Source organism: Aotus nancymaae, unplaced genomic scaffold (genome assembly GCF_030222135.1).
Source record: "Aotus nancymaae isolate 86718 unplaced genomic scaffold, 86718_ANA_hifiasm-v0.15.2.pri h1tg000053l, whole genome shotgun sequence".
NCBI lineage: Eukaryota > Metazoa > Chordata > Mammalia > Primates > Aotidae > Aotus > Aotus nancymaae.
This window is the reverse complement of record NW_026988467.1, coordinates 9,174,473-9,187,416: the sequence shown is the minus strand read 5'-3', so window position 1 is coordinate 9,187,416 and position 12,944 is coordinate 9,174,473. Positions and strand designations below refer to the sequence as shown.

At 49.6% G+C, this 12,944-nt stretch overlaps 1 protein-coding gene across 6 annotated transcripts in view; it reads right to left on the bottom strand.

Annotated features, from left to right (window-relative positions):
* The window catches only part of MFN2 (mitofusin 2), a 28,042-nt gene extending 17,011 nt beyond the window's left edge, over positions 1–11,031 (bottom strand). Inside the window, exons 1-6 of one of the 6 annotated variants that reach the window (XM_021669839.2) lie at positions 10,883–11,031; positions 9,536–9,596; positions 9,291–9,432; positions 8,814–8,897; positions 3,097–3,275; positions 46–181 (exon numbers count right to left, since the gene is read on the bottom strand). In XM_021669839.2, the coding sequence (XP_021525514.1) occupies positions 46–181; positions 3,097–3,271 (311 nt within the window). In that variant the 5' untranslated portion in view covers positions 3,272–3,275; positions 8,814–8,897; positions 9,291–9,432; positions 9,536–9,596; positions 10,883–11,031. Of the gene's footprint in view, positions 1–45; positions 182–3,096; positions 3,276–8,813; positions 8,898–9,290; positions 9,436–9,535; positions 9,597–10,882 lie in introns of all 6 variants that reach the window. The other 5 variants (XM_021669832.2, XM_021669831.2, XM_021669833.2 and 2 more) reach the window with 5 other exon arrangements.
* Positions 11,032–12,944: the final 1,913 nt, after the last annotated feature.

Below are 12,944 nucleotides of genomic sequence, written 5' to 3'. Positions count from 1 at the left end.
CTCCCTCCCAGCCAGGAAGAAAGGGTGGGGGCCTCAACAACCTACCGGCCAAAAAAAGCCACTTTCATGTGCCGTCGGGCCAGCACCTCGCTGATGCCTCTCACTTTGGACAGGTAACCTTTGACGTCCAGAACCTGTTCTTCTGTCGTAACGGGGTCCAGTTCTGCATTCCTGTAGGTGTCTGGAGGTGGGGATCGAAATGGGTCACCACATGGTAGAGGAGTTCCACAGTCACAAGTATGGAAGGGCCAGAGCGCCGGCCTTGCTCACCCTAAACGAGTCCACCTCTGGCTCCCTGCAGCCGACAGGCTGAGTTCCAAATCCCCTACAGTGGCCCCATGGTGTGGTGGTTAAGAACATGGCTCAGGAGCAAGACTGCCTGGTTTTGAAGCTGGTTCTTACCACTTTCTAGCTCTGTGGCCTCAAGAAAAAGAACCTTTCTGGGTCTTAGTTTCCTTAGACACAAAATGGCAATAAGACAATACCTACTTCACCAGACCATTGTGAGGATCACGTGAATTAAAACACAAAGTGCTATGAATGGCTGCTGGTATAAGATGAATACCTGAACGTTAACTGCCATCCTCTTAATAGCCATCCTGTCTATTTTTTCTTAACAAATATTTACAAAATTGTTACTACATGCCAGGCACTGTTTCAGTCACTTTTCAAATTCGTTCTCTCCTTTGGTCCTCTTTGTTAACGTGGCCCCAAAGTTAATAAAAGGCAGAGCTAGGATTTGAATTAGGCAGCCTGGCTCTGAGTCCAGGCCCTTAACCACTCTGTGTCACTTCTCGAGGCCCTCCCTGCCCTGGCCCTGTTGGCCTCTTGCCACCCACTGCCTCACAGTCTCCCTCACCATATCCCCAAACTCACCAGCTTCCTCAGCCCTCTGTCTCCACTCCCTGCTGCCCAAACCCCTTCCCCAGTCTCTGAAGAACTGACACTACACTGCCTTGGAGCAGCTTGGCTCATTCTCACTTGACTGCAAGTCTAGCTTAGACAGCACTGCCCCCAAGGAAGCCTTCTCTGTCCACCCCCTGAACCTGAGTCAGGACCCCAGACCCCTTCTCTGTGTGCCCCAGCACCCTACACTTCTCCCATCTCAGCTCTCATCTCACCATGAGGTAACTGTCCAGCTCACCTGTCTGTGTCATCTACCTCATGAGGGCCACACTATCCGATCACAGCACCAGCAGGTGCACCAATATTTGCTGAGTGAGCAGACCCTTGGATCACTGCACTGCTTTTCCCAGTGCCCTTAAAAAGCAGATGGCTAACAAATTACTCCACACAGGAGCAACTGAGTGAGATCCTACCACTATCCTGTCTAGGACTCACACCAGACAGGTGCTTCGGCCAGCTGGGACACAGAAGGGTGTTTGATCCCTCTGCACACTCATATGAACCACCAGACGGCCAGGCCCCAGCCCTGAGAACACTCCCAAAGCATGTGAAGCACGACAAGGGCGTGTCAGGGCCCGCCCAGTGAGCTTCCCCTGCAGCCAGCACCATGAAAGGAAGTGACCAAGTCAATAACACCCCCATCTCCCCACCTGCTCTGTCCACCAGTCACCTCTGCCCCACATGCATCGATACTCCTCCCTTATATGGGCACCTGGGCATGGCCTTTGGAATGTCCCTTGGAGGAAGCTGGCTCTCAAGCATGTGGCTACACTTAAAAGTGACAGCCAGCAGGCCAACAAGCTGCCCGTTAGAAATGGTCCCCAGGCAAGAACCATTCCAACATTCCCTCCCTGACCCAACACAGCTCAGAATCACTCCAGCTCTTTCCCTTCCATTTAAACAACCGGGGAGGCCTCATATTTTCACACAAAGAGAGATCAAAGTACGCATCACATAAACACCTGCATGAAGCATGTGTTTGTCCACAGCATCATCTGAGCAAGTGACTCAGAGCTTCCAAGAGGGTTATTCTGGGATCCCGGAGGGCAGCCGCTTGATCTACCCCATCTCTGCACGCCCAGCACCTGGCACAGGGCTGGCACACCATAGCCACTGATAAACAGGCAATGATTTGGGATTATTTCAACTACCAACTACCAATCATACTACTTTAAAACTCAGATTTCTTTAGTTCAACAAGTATTTAGGAAGCACCCTCTATTGCATCAAGTGCCACTCAAAAGGCAGGGCACAGATAAGGGCATGAAACTGGACAGTCTCTTTCTTCAAAGGGAGCCTTGTGTAGCAGCCTGGGGTGTAAAACAACGAGAAGCCAAGCTACTCTAGCTGAAAGCAGAATGAAAAGAAGGCGGCCCCCTGAGCCAGGGGCCAACCCCTGAAGCACCACCACCGAACTTCTAGGGTTCTGCAGACTAGAATCTGAAACCCCTGTTCACACCTGAGCCCCACTTTCGCAAGTGAGGAAACCAAGGGCAGAAAAGACTCGGCTACTGGGTCTCCACAGACAATCTCAGGACCTGGAGCCAAAGTGCCCTTCTAAAGAGGGAGCCTGAGGAAGCCAGCGCTGGAGCTGACACTCAAATGAGCAGGGCCCTGGGAACCAGTCCTTCTCTGCTGATAGATAAGGAACTAGAGGTTGAGCTCAAATTAGTAACTAGTAGAAACAGCATAGGTGACACAAGTTTCCTACAGTTCTGTCAGCAATCTAAAAATATCACAGAGAGGGCACCCTGGTCAGGCATTACTGACACTCAAACAGTGCCTGGTATTAATGGCAGCCAGAACCAGGCGAAGGAAAACACGTGGGCTACAGAGTTGGAGACACCTGGGTAAAGCCCTGACCTGGTACTTACAAGGTATCTGACAACTCTCAAACCTCAATTTGCTTGCCTTGAGGATGGGGATAAGATTCACCTATCTTTAATGATTAAAAGAAAAGAAATATGTGGACTTCTTAAATTAATGACTAAATGGCCGTTCCCTTGTCTTCCTGCCCTAATCTCCCCAGACTCCAATTCCACATGATTTTCAAGAGCAGCGAGAGCATCTCTGAAGCTATCTGGGCATGAGTTCCCTAGGAGCAGAGCTGAACTTCGTCATCCCCAAGTCCCATTAGCTGAATATCTAAACAGGTAAGAGTGAGCCTGGCTGAGCAGGTGCCCATCTTACCTTCAAGGAAAGTGGCGCTCTCCTGGATGTAGGCCCCCAGCTGCTCAAAAATGCCATTGATCTTCTTCTTAGCAGTGACAAAGTGCTTGAGTGGGGAAGCATTCACCTCAGCCATGTGTCTCTTATCCTTCTTGACTGTGACGATAGAGTTGCATCGAGAGAAGAGCAGGGACATTGCGCTGCAAGAGAAGCCAGTGTGAGTGAACAGAGCAACACCTACCTCGGGACGTCCTGCTTGGGGGATGGCAGAATGCTTGGGGGAGAAGAGGGACTAGCTCTCTGTTCCATTGAGAATATAAGGATCTCGGCTCACTGCAACCTCCAGGACTAGAAAAAAGGATGGTGAGATAAGAACAGTGTCTCAGGCCGGGCGTGGTGGCTCACTCCTGTAATCCCAACACTTTGGGAGGCCAAGGCGGGTGGATCACGAGTTCAGGAGTTCAAGGCCAGCCTGGTCAAGATGGTGAAACACCATCTCTACTAGAAATACAAAAAAAATTAGCCAGCGTGGTGGTGGGCACTTGTAATCCCAGCTACTTGGGAGGCTGAGGCAGAGAATTGCTTGAACCCGGGAGGCAGAGGTTGCAGTGAGCGGAGATAGCACCACTGCACTCCAGCTTAGGTGACATAGCAAGACTCTGCCTCAAAAAAAAAAAAAAAAAAAAAAAAACAGGCTGGGCTCGGTAGCTCATGCCTGTTATCCTAGCACTTTGAGAGGCTGAGGTGGGCAGATCACTTGAGGCCAGGAGTTTGAGACTGGCCTGGCCAACATGATGAAATCCAGTCTCTACTAAAAACACAAAAATTGGCCGGGCATGGTGGTGCACACCTGTAATCCCAGCTACTCAGGAGGCTGAGGCAGGAGAACAGCTTGAACCTGGCAGGCAGAGGCTGAAGTGAACTTGAACCTGGGCGGTGGAGATCCTGTCACTGCACTCCAGCCTGGGTGACAGAGCGAGACTCACTCTCAAAAAATAAAATAAAAAGCACACCCACAAAAAAACGATTGGTCTCTTTTAGTATAGCATATGTGTGCTACAGAAAATTTGGAAACCAAAAGGGAAAAAAACCCATAAACCCATCATTTTGTGATAAGCAATATTAACATTTTGTTTGTTTACTTATTTACTTTTTATTTTGAGACAAGGTCTCACTGTTAGCCTCAAGCTCTTGGGCCCAAGCAATCCTCCCACCTCAGCCTCCTGAGTATGTGAGCCCATAGGCATGCACCCATGACACCCGGCTAATTTTTTTATTGTCCAGGCTGGTCTTAAACTCCTGGAATCCAATGATCCTCTCACCTTGGACTGGACTCCCAAAGTGCTGAGATTAAGGGCATGAGCCACCATGCCCAGCCAACATTTTGTTTATTAGCAGTCTTTTTGTTTTTGAGACAGAGTCTCACTTTGTCACCCAGGCTGGAGTGCCTAACTACAGCCTCACTCCAGCCTCCTGAATAGCTGGGATTATGGGCGTATGCCACCATATCCGGCTAATTTTTGCATTTTTTGTAGAGACAAGGCTTTGCCATGTTGGCCAGGCTGGTCTCCAACTCCTGACCTCAAGTGATCTGCCCACCTCGGCCTCCCAAAGTGCTGGGATTACAGGCATGAGCCACCGAGCCTGGTTATATTATCACAGTCTATTTTTGTGTGACTGTCTCTCTTGCTCTCACTCAATCCCACACATCTTTGTAGCTTATCTGTTCATATAACAATGACATTTTAGAGGCTGTGAGACGTGACTCCAAAGTCCTAGAGGTCTTTGGTCAAAGGTCAAAAGAGGCTGAGCATGGCAGCTCACACCTATAATCCCAGCATTTTGGGAGGCCTAGGTGGGTAGATCACTTGAGACCAGCCTGGCCAACATGGTGAAACCCTGTCTCTACTAAAAATACAAAAATTAGCCGGGCATGGTGGCAGGCACCTGTAATCCCAGCTACTTGGGAGGCTGAGGCACAAGAATTGCCTGAACCTGGGAAGGTGGAAGTTGCAGTGAGCCAAGACTGTGCCATTGCACTCAAGCCTGAGCAATAGAGCTACACTCTGACTCAAAAAAAAAAAAAGATCAAAAAGAGGCAGACACACTAGAAGGTAGAGCCTAGGGTAAGACTGGAAATGCCGATCCCAAAAGTGGACCCCAACCAGGTCCCTCCTCAGAGTTCCCACCATGGTGAAAGCTGCCTCCCGAGCAGAGCTCACCAATCCTGGGAAGTCAAAAGGCAAAGACCTCCTGGATGAGGGGTCCTGTGCACAGCTGACTGCAGCTGGGTCTGTCACTGCCTCCCCAGCCACCCTAATCTTAGGGCCCCCAGTTCTCCACCCAGCAGCAAGTTCACTCTCTCTAGATGGGAAATAAGGTGTTGCTCCGAAGCAAGCACACATGAGAAACTTCCAAATGGAGCCAAAGGGTGTTGCACAAGGACCTGAGAAACAGAAACAACACCCAGAGGAGTTACATGAAGACTGAATGCCAAAACGGACTTTTAGGAACTAACCATCCCAAAGGGTGGGCAGAAAGATAGGCTGATCCAAAGCGGGATGGGGACCCACATGTGTGCCCAAACTGACAAGTTCTTGTGCAATATTAATGATCCCTCTGGAGATGAGGGAAGGAAGTGATACCACTTCCATTTCTACATTCCTCCTCGGCATAATGCCACAACTGTGAGAGAGGTTTGCTCAGCATGGAAGCCGTATGTCCAGGACTTAAAGACAGTACAGCTCTGAGAAAGGAAACTGGAAAGAAGATGCTACTCTCACTCATCCAAAGCAGCAAAGGAGATGCACTGAAATCAGGCTTGCCATGGTCTGGCAGATCAGACTGTTCAAGAAAGAGGGGATGTGGCAGGCACAAGACGAAAGCCACCCAAAAGGAAAAGAAAAGGGATCAGGGGCTGGAATGGCTCATGCCTGTAATCCTAGCACTTTGGGAGGCCAAGGTGGGCAGATCTCCTGAGATCAGAAGTTCAAGACCAGCCTGGCCAACATGGTGAAACCCTGTCTCTACTAAAAATACAAAAAATTAGCTGGGCATGGTGGCACATGCCTGTAGTCCTAGCTACTCCAGAGGCCGAGGCAAGAAAATCACCTGAACCTGGGAGGCAGAGGTTGCAGTGAGCCAAGATCTGACCACTGTACTCTAGCTTGGGCAATAGAATGAGACTCAGTCTCAAAAAAACAAAACAAAAAAAAAAAAAAAAAAAGAAAGAAAAAAGAAAAGGGATCAGGGATGGGGCACGATACAGCACTACATAAGACAGGTTTGGAATCAGGCAGAGCTGGGTTCATATTGTGACTGTATTATTTTTGGGCTCCGTAAACTTAAGCAAGTTATTTAATCCCAGAACCTTGATTTCTTCAAGTGTACAACAAACAAGATACCTATTGGAAAGAAAAACTCTCTAGAACTGCATTTTTTCTGTACCCTCACACCACAATCATCAACACAAAAGAAGACTTCTGTGATCAAAATGAGGGGGTCTCCTTCCCACACACCAAGCAGCGGACACTAGCTGGTGTCCTCAGTCAGTTCCCACACTGTCTACCTGGAAATAGCGCCAGATCCCACAGGTTGAGGGCTCAGTCCCCAGGACTGCCCCCTTCACCACCTCCACCCCTCAAACACACCAGTCTTAAGTCGGGGCCTCCTGAACTTCTGACCGACTGACTTCAGGCTGGGGTTCACATCACCCCTTCTTTGAGTTCGATTAATTTGCCGGAGCAGCTTACCCAACTCAGGGAAACACTTATGTTTACAGGGTTATTATTTAGGATATTGCAAAGGATACAAATAGAGAAGCATAGGGAGGTATGGGGGAAGATGCGTGTAGCTTCTGTGATCTCCCTAAGCAAGCCTCTCTTCAGTAACCTGCTCCCTGAACTCTGTCCTCTTGGATTTTTATGGAAGCTTCACGACATCAGCATTCTTTCCCTCAGGATATAGGGTCCAACACTCTCAAGGGAGAGTCTTAAGACCCACAATCAGAAAGGTGGGGAAAGATTAGGGTGGAAGAAGAGCAGAAGAAGGTCAGAGGCCTGCCCCTGAGGCCTAACACATCTAACATAACAAAAGACCATAACAAGGGCTATGGATAGGAGTTACGACCCTGGATCCGTGGACAAAAACCAATATCCCACTATCACAATACCATCTAAATCGTGAGAAGACTACAGTTGATGATGCAAGCAACATGTTTCACATGCAGTACAAGCTAAAGCAGTTTTACATGTTATAAAGCAACAATAACAACACACCCTACCAGCAAGATCACAAGACTCTCTCCATGAACACCCAGCCTTCAGGGAGGGCAGAGGCAACTCCGCCAACTCACCCCACACCCACCACACCCTTCCCCGCTACCACAGAGATAGAATAAACAGGTCAGCTGGGGAAAAATCTGCAACACCCAACTGCAGAAGTGACCTGCTGCAGGAAGCAAGTTCCCTGCTATCACCTGGACTTTTAGAAGCAGGTGCATTTAAGTTCTGGTCAATGTTTGCAAACCCGGGGCGTATGAAACCTAAAGCATTAGTGCCCACCAACTGCAAGACTCAACAGCATGTACACCGTAGAAGCTTGAGAGCTCCAGGCTACAAGCTCAGCCGATCCAGGAGCCTCCCTGCTCTCACCACTACCCAGCCTGCAGCTGTCCCCAAACCCCTAGCATAAAACCTATTGTCAACCTCTCCAAACTCTGCCTGATTTATCTGGCTCTGCTAATTTTGCAAGTTGAGATTCCACATATGTGTTGCATGAACTGCTTTCTACCTAGAATCCTCCTTCCTTTCCCACCCATCTGACATACTCCTACTGTCCTTCTACACCCAACTCAAGTGTCACCCCCTCCATGAAGCCTCCCCTGATGCCTCACAGAGAACAAACAACCCCACAGACTTCTGGTTTTTATCACACCCTGTGTCCCCCAATTATCTCAAGGCTTTGACTGTTGACTCCCTACCCCTCCAGGGAGATAGAGGGGCGGGCAGCTGGGTTCCTGTTCCTCCTCTGGAAAGCCTTGATAATCTCTGCTTCACCACAGAGCTCGCCACAGGCACATGAGAACCATCCCACAAGCAGAGCCTGAGAGCCCAGCTCCAACAAAAGTTACATGCTAAGTGTCACACTTCAAGCTGACTGCCTCATAGGTGCTCTGGAGATTACAGTTTTGGATAGTTTCTGGCAGAATTTCCCAAAGTGTGGTCCACAGAACTCCACTTGCACCCAACATCCCATGTAAAGAAGGTTCAACAGTAGAATCAGTTTGTAAAACACCATATGCTACCATTCCCCTCCAGTGGAGCACATGAGCACAGCAAAGAGTTTGGGAAGGAAGGCTTGTTGTAAAGACACCAGTTTAACTGTACTGAATGCAGCATTTCACAAATACATTCAATGAAAAAAACCCTTCTGTATAATAGCCTTTAAAATCCTGAGGATCACGCTTTAGGGAAAGGCTCATTCTTTCTGGTACTCTCCAATCCCTACCCCCAAAAAGTACCAGGGGCACAGTATTAACAAATATTAACCTAAGACCAGAAATGAACCCAATTCTAAACGGAAACTGCTATTAGCCCTCCAAGGTGGTCAAAAGCTTTGCTTCAACCTAGGCTATTAGTTGAGGAGTGTTAGGTATCTTGGGCATAGAGACAGCAAAATTCACTGGAAGGTGTGTCTGGATCCCAAGCACAGTCCCTGAATCCACACCACCTCCTTACCCAGTTTTATGTACAGCAACTCCTAGCAGGGAAAATAAATGGATCCACGGATTGTCTGCTGGCACAACTGGAACAGAGAAGCAGCTGAGAAATTGAAACAAAAGAGTATACAGGATAAAGGGGGCAGAGCAGACTCTTAGGCGTGACAAGGAGCCAACCTCTGCTGGGCAGAGATGGGGAGGAGCCAGCACAGCAGAGAAGACCAAATGAGGGAGATAGAGACTAATTATTCAGGGAGTCCAAAAGATCCCAGCCACTTCCTGAACTGTCAACTTTTAAACAGGCTCTCTCAGCAACCAGCAAAATCCTGCACGGAAGTAGAAAAGAGATACAGTTGTCTTTCAATGGAGGTTGGAAAGCTGTGGCTCTATACAAAGAGGATGCCATCCAAGAGACTTGCCAGCAGAGGTCCAGAAGAGCATGCCCCTGTCCACTCGACTCAAATCTAGGGTGCCAGAAATCACAGCTACTACTTACTTTTTTGGATGGTGAGAGATCTTCACAGGGTAGGCATCATGGACATGGCTGGAGTCCAGAAGACAAAAAGATTCTGAGTTCTCTGTCTTATCTCAGGTTGAGGTTGGCTATTGATGACTGTGTTGACTCCACCAGTCCTGACCTACTAGAAAAGAAAAGGGAGCTAGACCAGGTATTAAAAAAACAAAAACGAAACACTGGTGTGCAAAACATGTCTAATCAGGTTTCAAGCCAAACAAACTCACCCCTGAGGGAAGCTTACTCATTGAGGTACTGGGGAGTTGGGCTGGCATGTGAGGAAGTGCCCTGGGGAAAAAAACGCAGAGGTGTGGGACCAATCCTGGCTGTGCACAAGCATGCGTTCCACCATGTGCGGGTTCAAGGTACCAGGGAGGGCCCTGCAGGAGCCCTGGGAAAGGTACATCCAGAGAGGGAGAGGAGAGGACAGAGCAAAACCAGGAAAAAAATTGGGACTGAGGACTGTGGAACAGCTGACTACTGAGTTACAGAGGAACTGATTGAAAGCCAATGTGTCCAGCTGCTACAAAGTATCTCACTAATTCTCAATTCTAAGGGGAAAACAGAGGCCTCGAATACTTGAAGATTTGTAGACTGTTAGTCAATTGTCTAAGCTGGGATCTGAAATATCAGCTCCCTTTTACTCCAAAGCTCCTGGAGTGCAGTGGAGAGCTTGGTTCAAGCAATTCTCCTGTCTCAGCCTCCTGAGTAGCTGGGATTACAGGTGTGTGCCACCAAGCCCGGCTAATTTTTGTATTTTTAGTAGAGACGGGGTTTCACCATGTTGGCCAGGCTGGTCTCAAACTCCTGACCTCAGGTGTTCCGCCCGCCTCGACCTCTCAAATTGCTGGGAATACAGGCGTGAGCCACCGTGACCGGCCTCCTTCCTTTTTTAACTATTTTGAGCTGCCTTCCTCCCCCAGTCCCCCAAACCTTGGACACAGGAAGCGGACAATCAGAGTCCTTTCCTGGGGAGAAGAGAGATGATTGAGAATTTAAAGAAAGAGGGCAATGAAGGATTACGAGAGGGGGTAACAGGCAGTTTTGCCTTCGTGCGTCTAAAGAGCTATTTATTCAACATTTTCTTTGTGCCTTCTCTATGTGTGTCAGGCGCCAGGTTAGGAATGGATAAGAAACAGTCCTGCGCTCCAGGGCCTTACAGTCCGGTGACAAGTCATACAAGCAAACAGGGTTGAACGAGAGGGCAGAAAGCGCCCAAAGTGGGGAGGGCAGGGCAGTACGCTCCCGCGGTGAACGTGGACACCTATCGCATGCTGAGTAAAAGCTGGCAAAATGAAAACTGGATGAAAAATAGAGAAGGGGCAGGGATAGAACGTGGCGTGAAGGGTGGAAAGGCGGGGGCGATGAGAAGCTACAGGGGAGCCCACCTCCCAGTCCCAGGTCCCGCGGCCCGCCCCCTCCTCTCGCTTCCAGGGTAGAGCCCGGAGGCGAGGCCGAAGAGTGGGGACCCCCGCTTGACTGCATCCCAGAACCCCGTGGCCCCAGAGTCCCGTCGGCCCACGTTGAGCTGCTCAGGCCTCGCCGCCGCCACCCCGGCTTGCTCGCCCTCTCACCTTCACCTTCCCGGCCTCGCGGCGGCCATCATACTCACTGCGTCACCAGCGAGCGCTGCCCCGGGGGGAGGCGGGAGAAGGGAAGTGGACGCGCGCGTCACCCGTAGCTCAGGCTCGCCCCTCGACCCGGGTTAGCTGGTGCACCCTTAGCCCAGCTGACTCGCCCCGCCTACTCCTTACGCCTTTGAAGCCCCGTGACTCGGCGCTTCCAATAGCACCTCCTCCGCCGGAGCTTCCTAAGCCGATAGGCTCGGACTCCCTCTGCATCATGGGGGCTGTAGTTCCGGCGGGCGCCGGCCGGAGCTGCGGGGCGGGGTGGGGCGGGGCCGGGCGGGGTGGGGCGGGGCCGGGCGGGGCCTCAAGCTGCTAAGGGGCAAAAAACCAAGGGCGTGGAGTAGAGGTTCCCTCTCTTTCGCTGGTTGCCCTAGATCCTGGGGCCTCTGCCAGCTCTGGAATCCAGACTTACATTCTGTAATCTTAGAGGAGCGCTCTCTAGAGGTCCGTGCCTAGGCTGACAGAAGCAAGCTTGGGCCTGCTGCCCTTCAGTCGCCCTTGAGGAAGAACAGCAGCAACAACGGCGAATCAGTGCCGGTCACTGAACTGCGTCTCTAACATCCACCGCTGTGTTTAATCTCAGCAGTCCCAGGAGACCGAAAGGGGATGTTACCCAAGCTCACATGGTTGCCCAGACACCGAGCCCCTCCTGATGCGCCAGACACTAGGAAACTGCAGCAAACATGTCCCCTGCAGGACCTGGCCTCCTCAGGGAAGGCTCCAAGCCTGAGCGCGCCAGTACAGTAGCCACCCGCCACATGTGGCTCTGAATCCTGAGTAAGTGCAAACCGAGATGCGCTATAAGACTTAGGACAAAAAAGACTGTTAAACTATCTCAATTTTTAGAAAAAAAAAAATATATATATATATATATATTATACATTATTATATTTATATATATATATATATAAATATATATATATATATATATATATATATAGTTTGGGCGCGGTGGCTCATGCCTGTAATTCTAGCACTTTGGGAGGCCGAAGCAGGTGGATTGCTTGAGGTCAGGAGTTCAAGACCAGCCTGGCCAACATGGCGAAACCCCGTCTGTATTAAAAATACAATTAGCCAGGCATAGTGGTACACATATGTAGTCCCAGCTACTCGGGAGGCTGAGGCAGGAGGATCGCTTGAACCCGGGAGGAAGAGGTTGCAGTGAGCCAAGATCATGCCACTGCACTCCAGCCTGGGCAACAGAGAGAAACTCCATCAAACAAAACAAAACAAAACAAAAACCTATTTTTTAGCCAGGGTCTCATTCTGTCACTCAGGCTGCTGAGTGCCAGCGGTGCATGGCTCACTGCAGCCTTGAACTCCTGGGCTTAAGCAATCCTCCCACCTCACTCAGCCTCCCAAGTAGCTGAAACCACAGATGCTGGAAGCCACGCCTAATATTTTTTATTTTTTGTAGACATGGGGAAGAGTTTCACTTTGTTACCCAGGCTGGTCTGAACTTCTGGACTCTTGGAGTCAAGCAATCTCCTCCTGCCTTGGCTTCCCAAAATTCTGGGTTACAGGCACCTGCCACAGTGCCAGACTATTAGCTCATTAATATTTATATGCTGATTACATGTTGAAGTGATAATATTTTGGATCATTTGTGTTAAATACATTACTAAGATTAATTGCTGGCCAGGCACGCCTGGGTGACAGGGTGAGACTCCGTCTCAAAAAAAAAAAAAATATGTGTGCTGTTTGAATTTACCATGAGTCAATTTTTAAAATGAAAAGACTAAAAAAAAAAATTCTTTTTTTGAGACGGAGTCTTGCCCTGTCACCCAGGCTGGAGTGCAATGGCACGATCTTGGCTCCCTGCGACCTCTGCCTCCCGGGTTCAAGCAATTTTCCTGCCTCAGTCTCCTGAGTAGCTGGGACTACAGGCACATGCCACCACGCCCGGATAATTTTTTGTATTTTTAGTAGAAATGGGTTTTCACCGTGTTAGCCAGGATGGTCTCGATCTCCTGACCTTGTAATCTGCCTGCTTCAGCCTCCCAAAGTG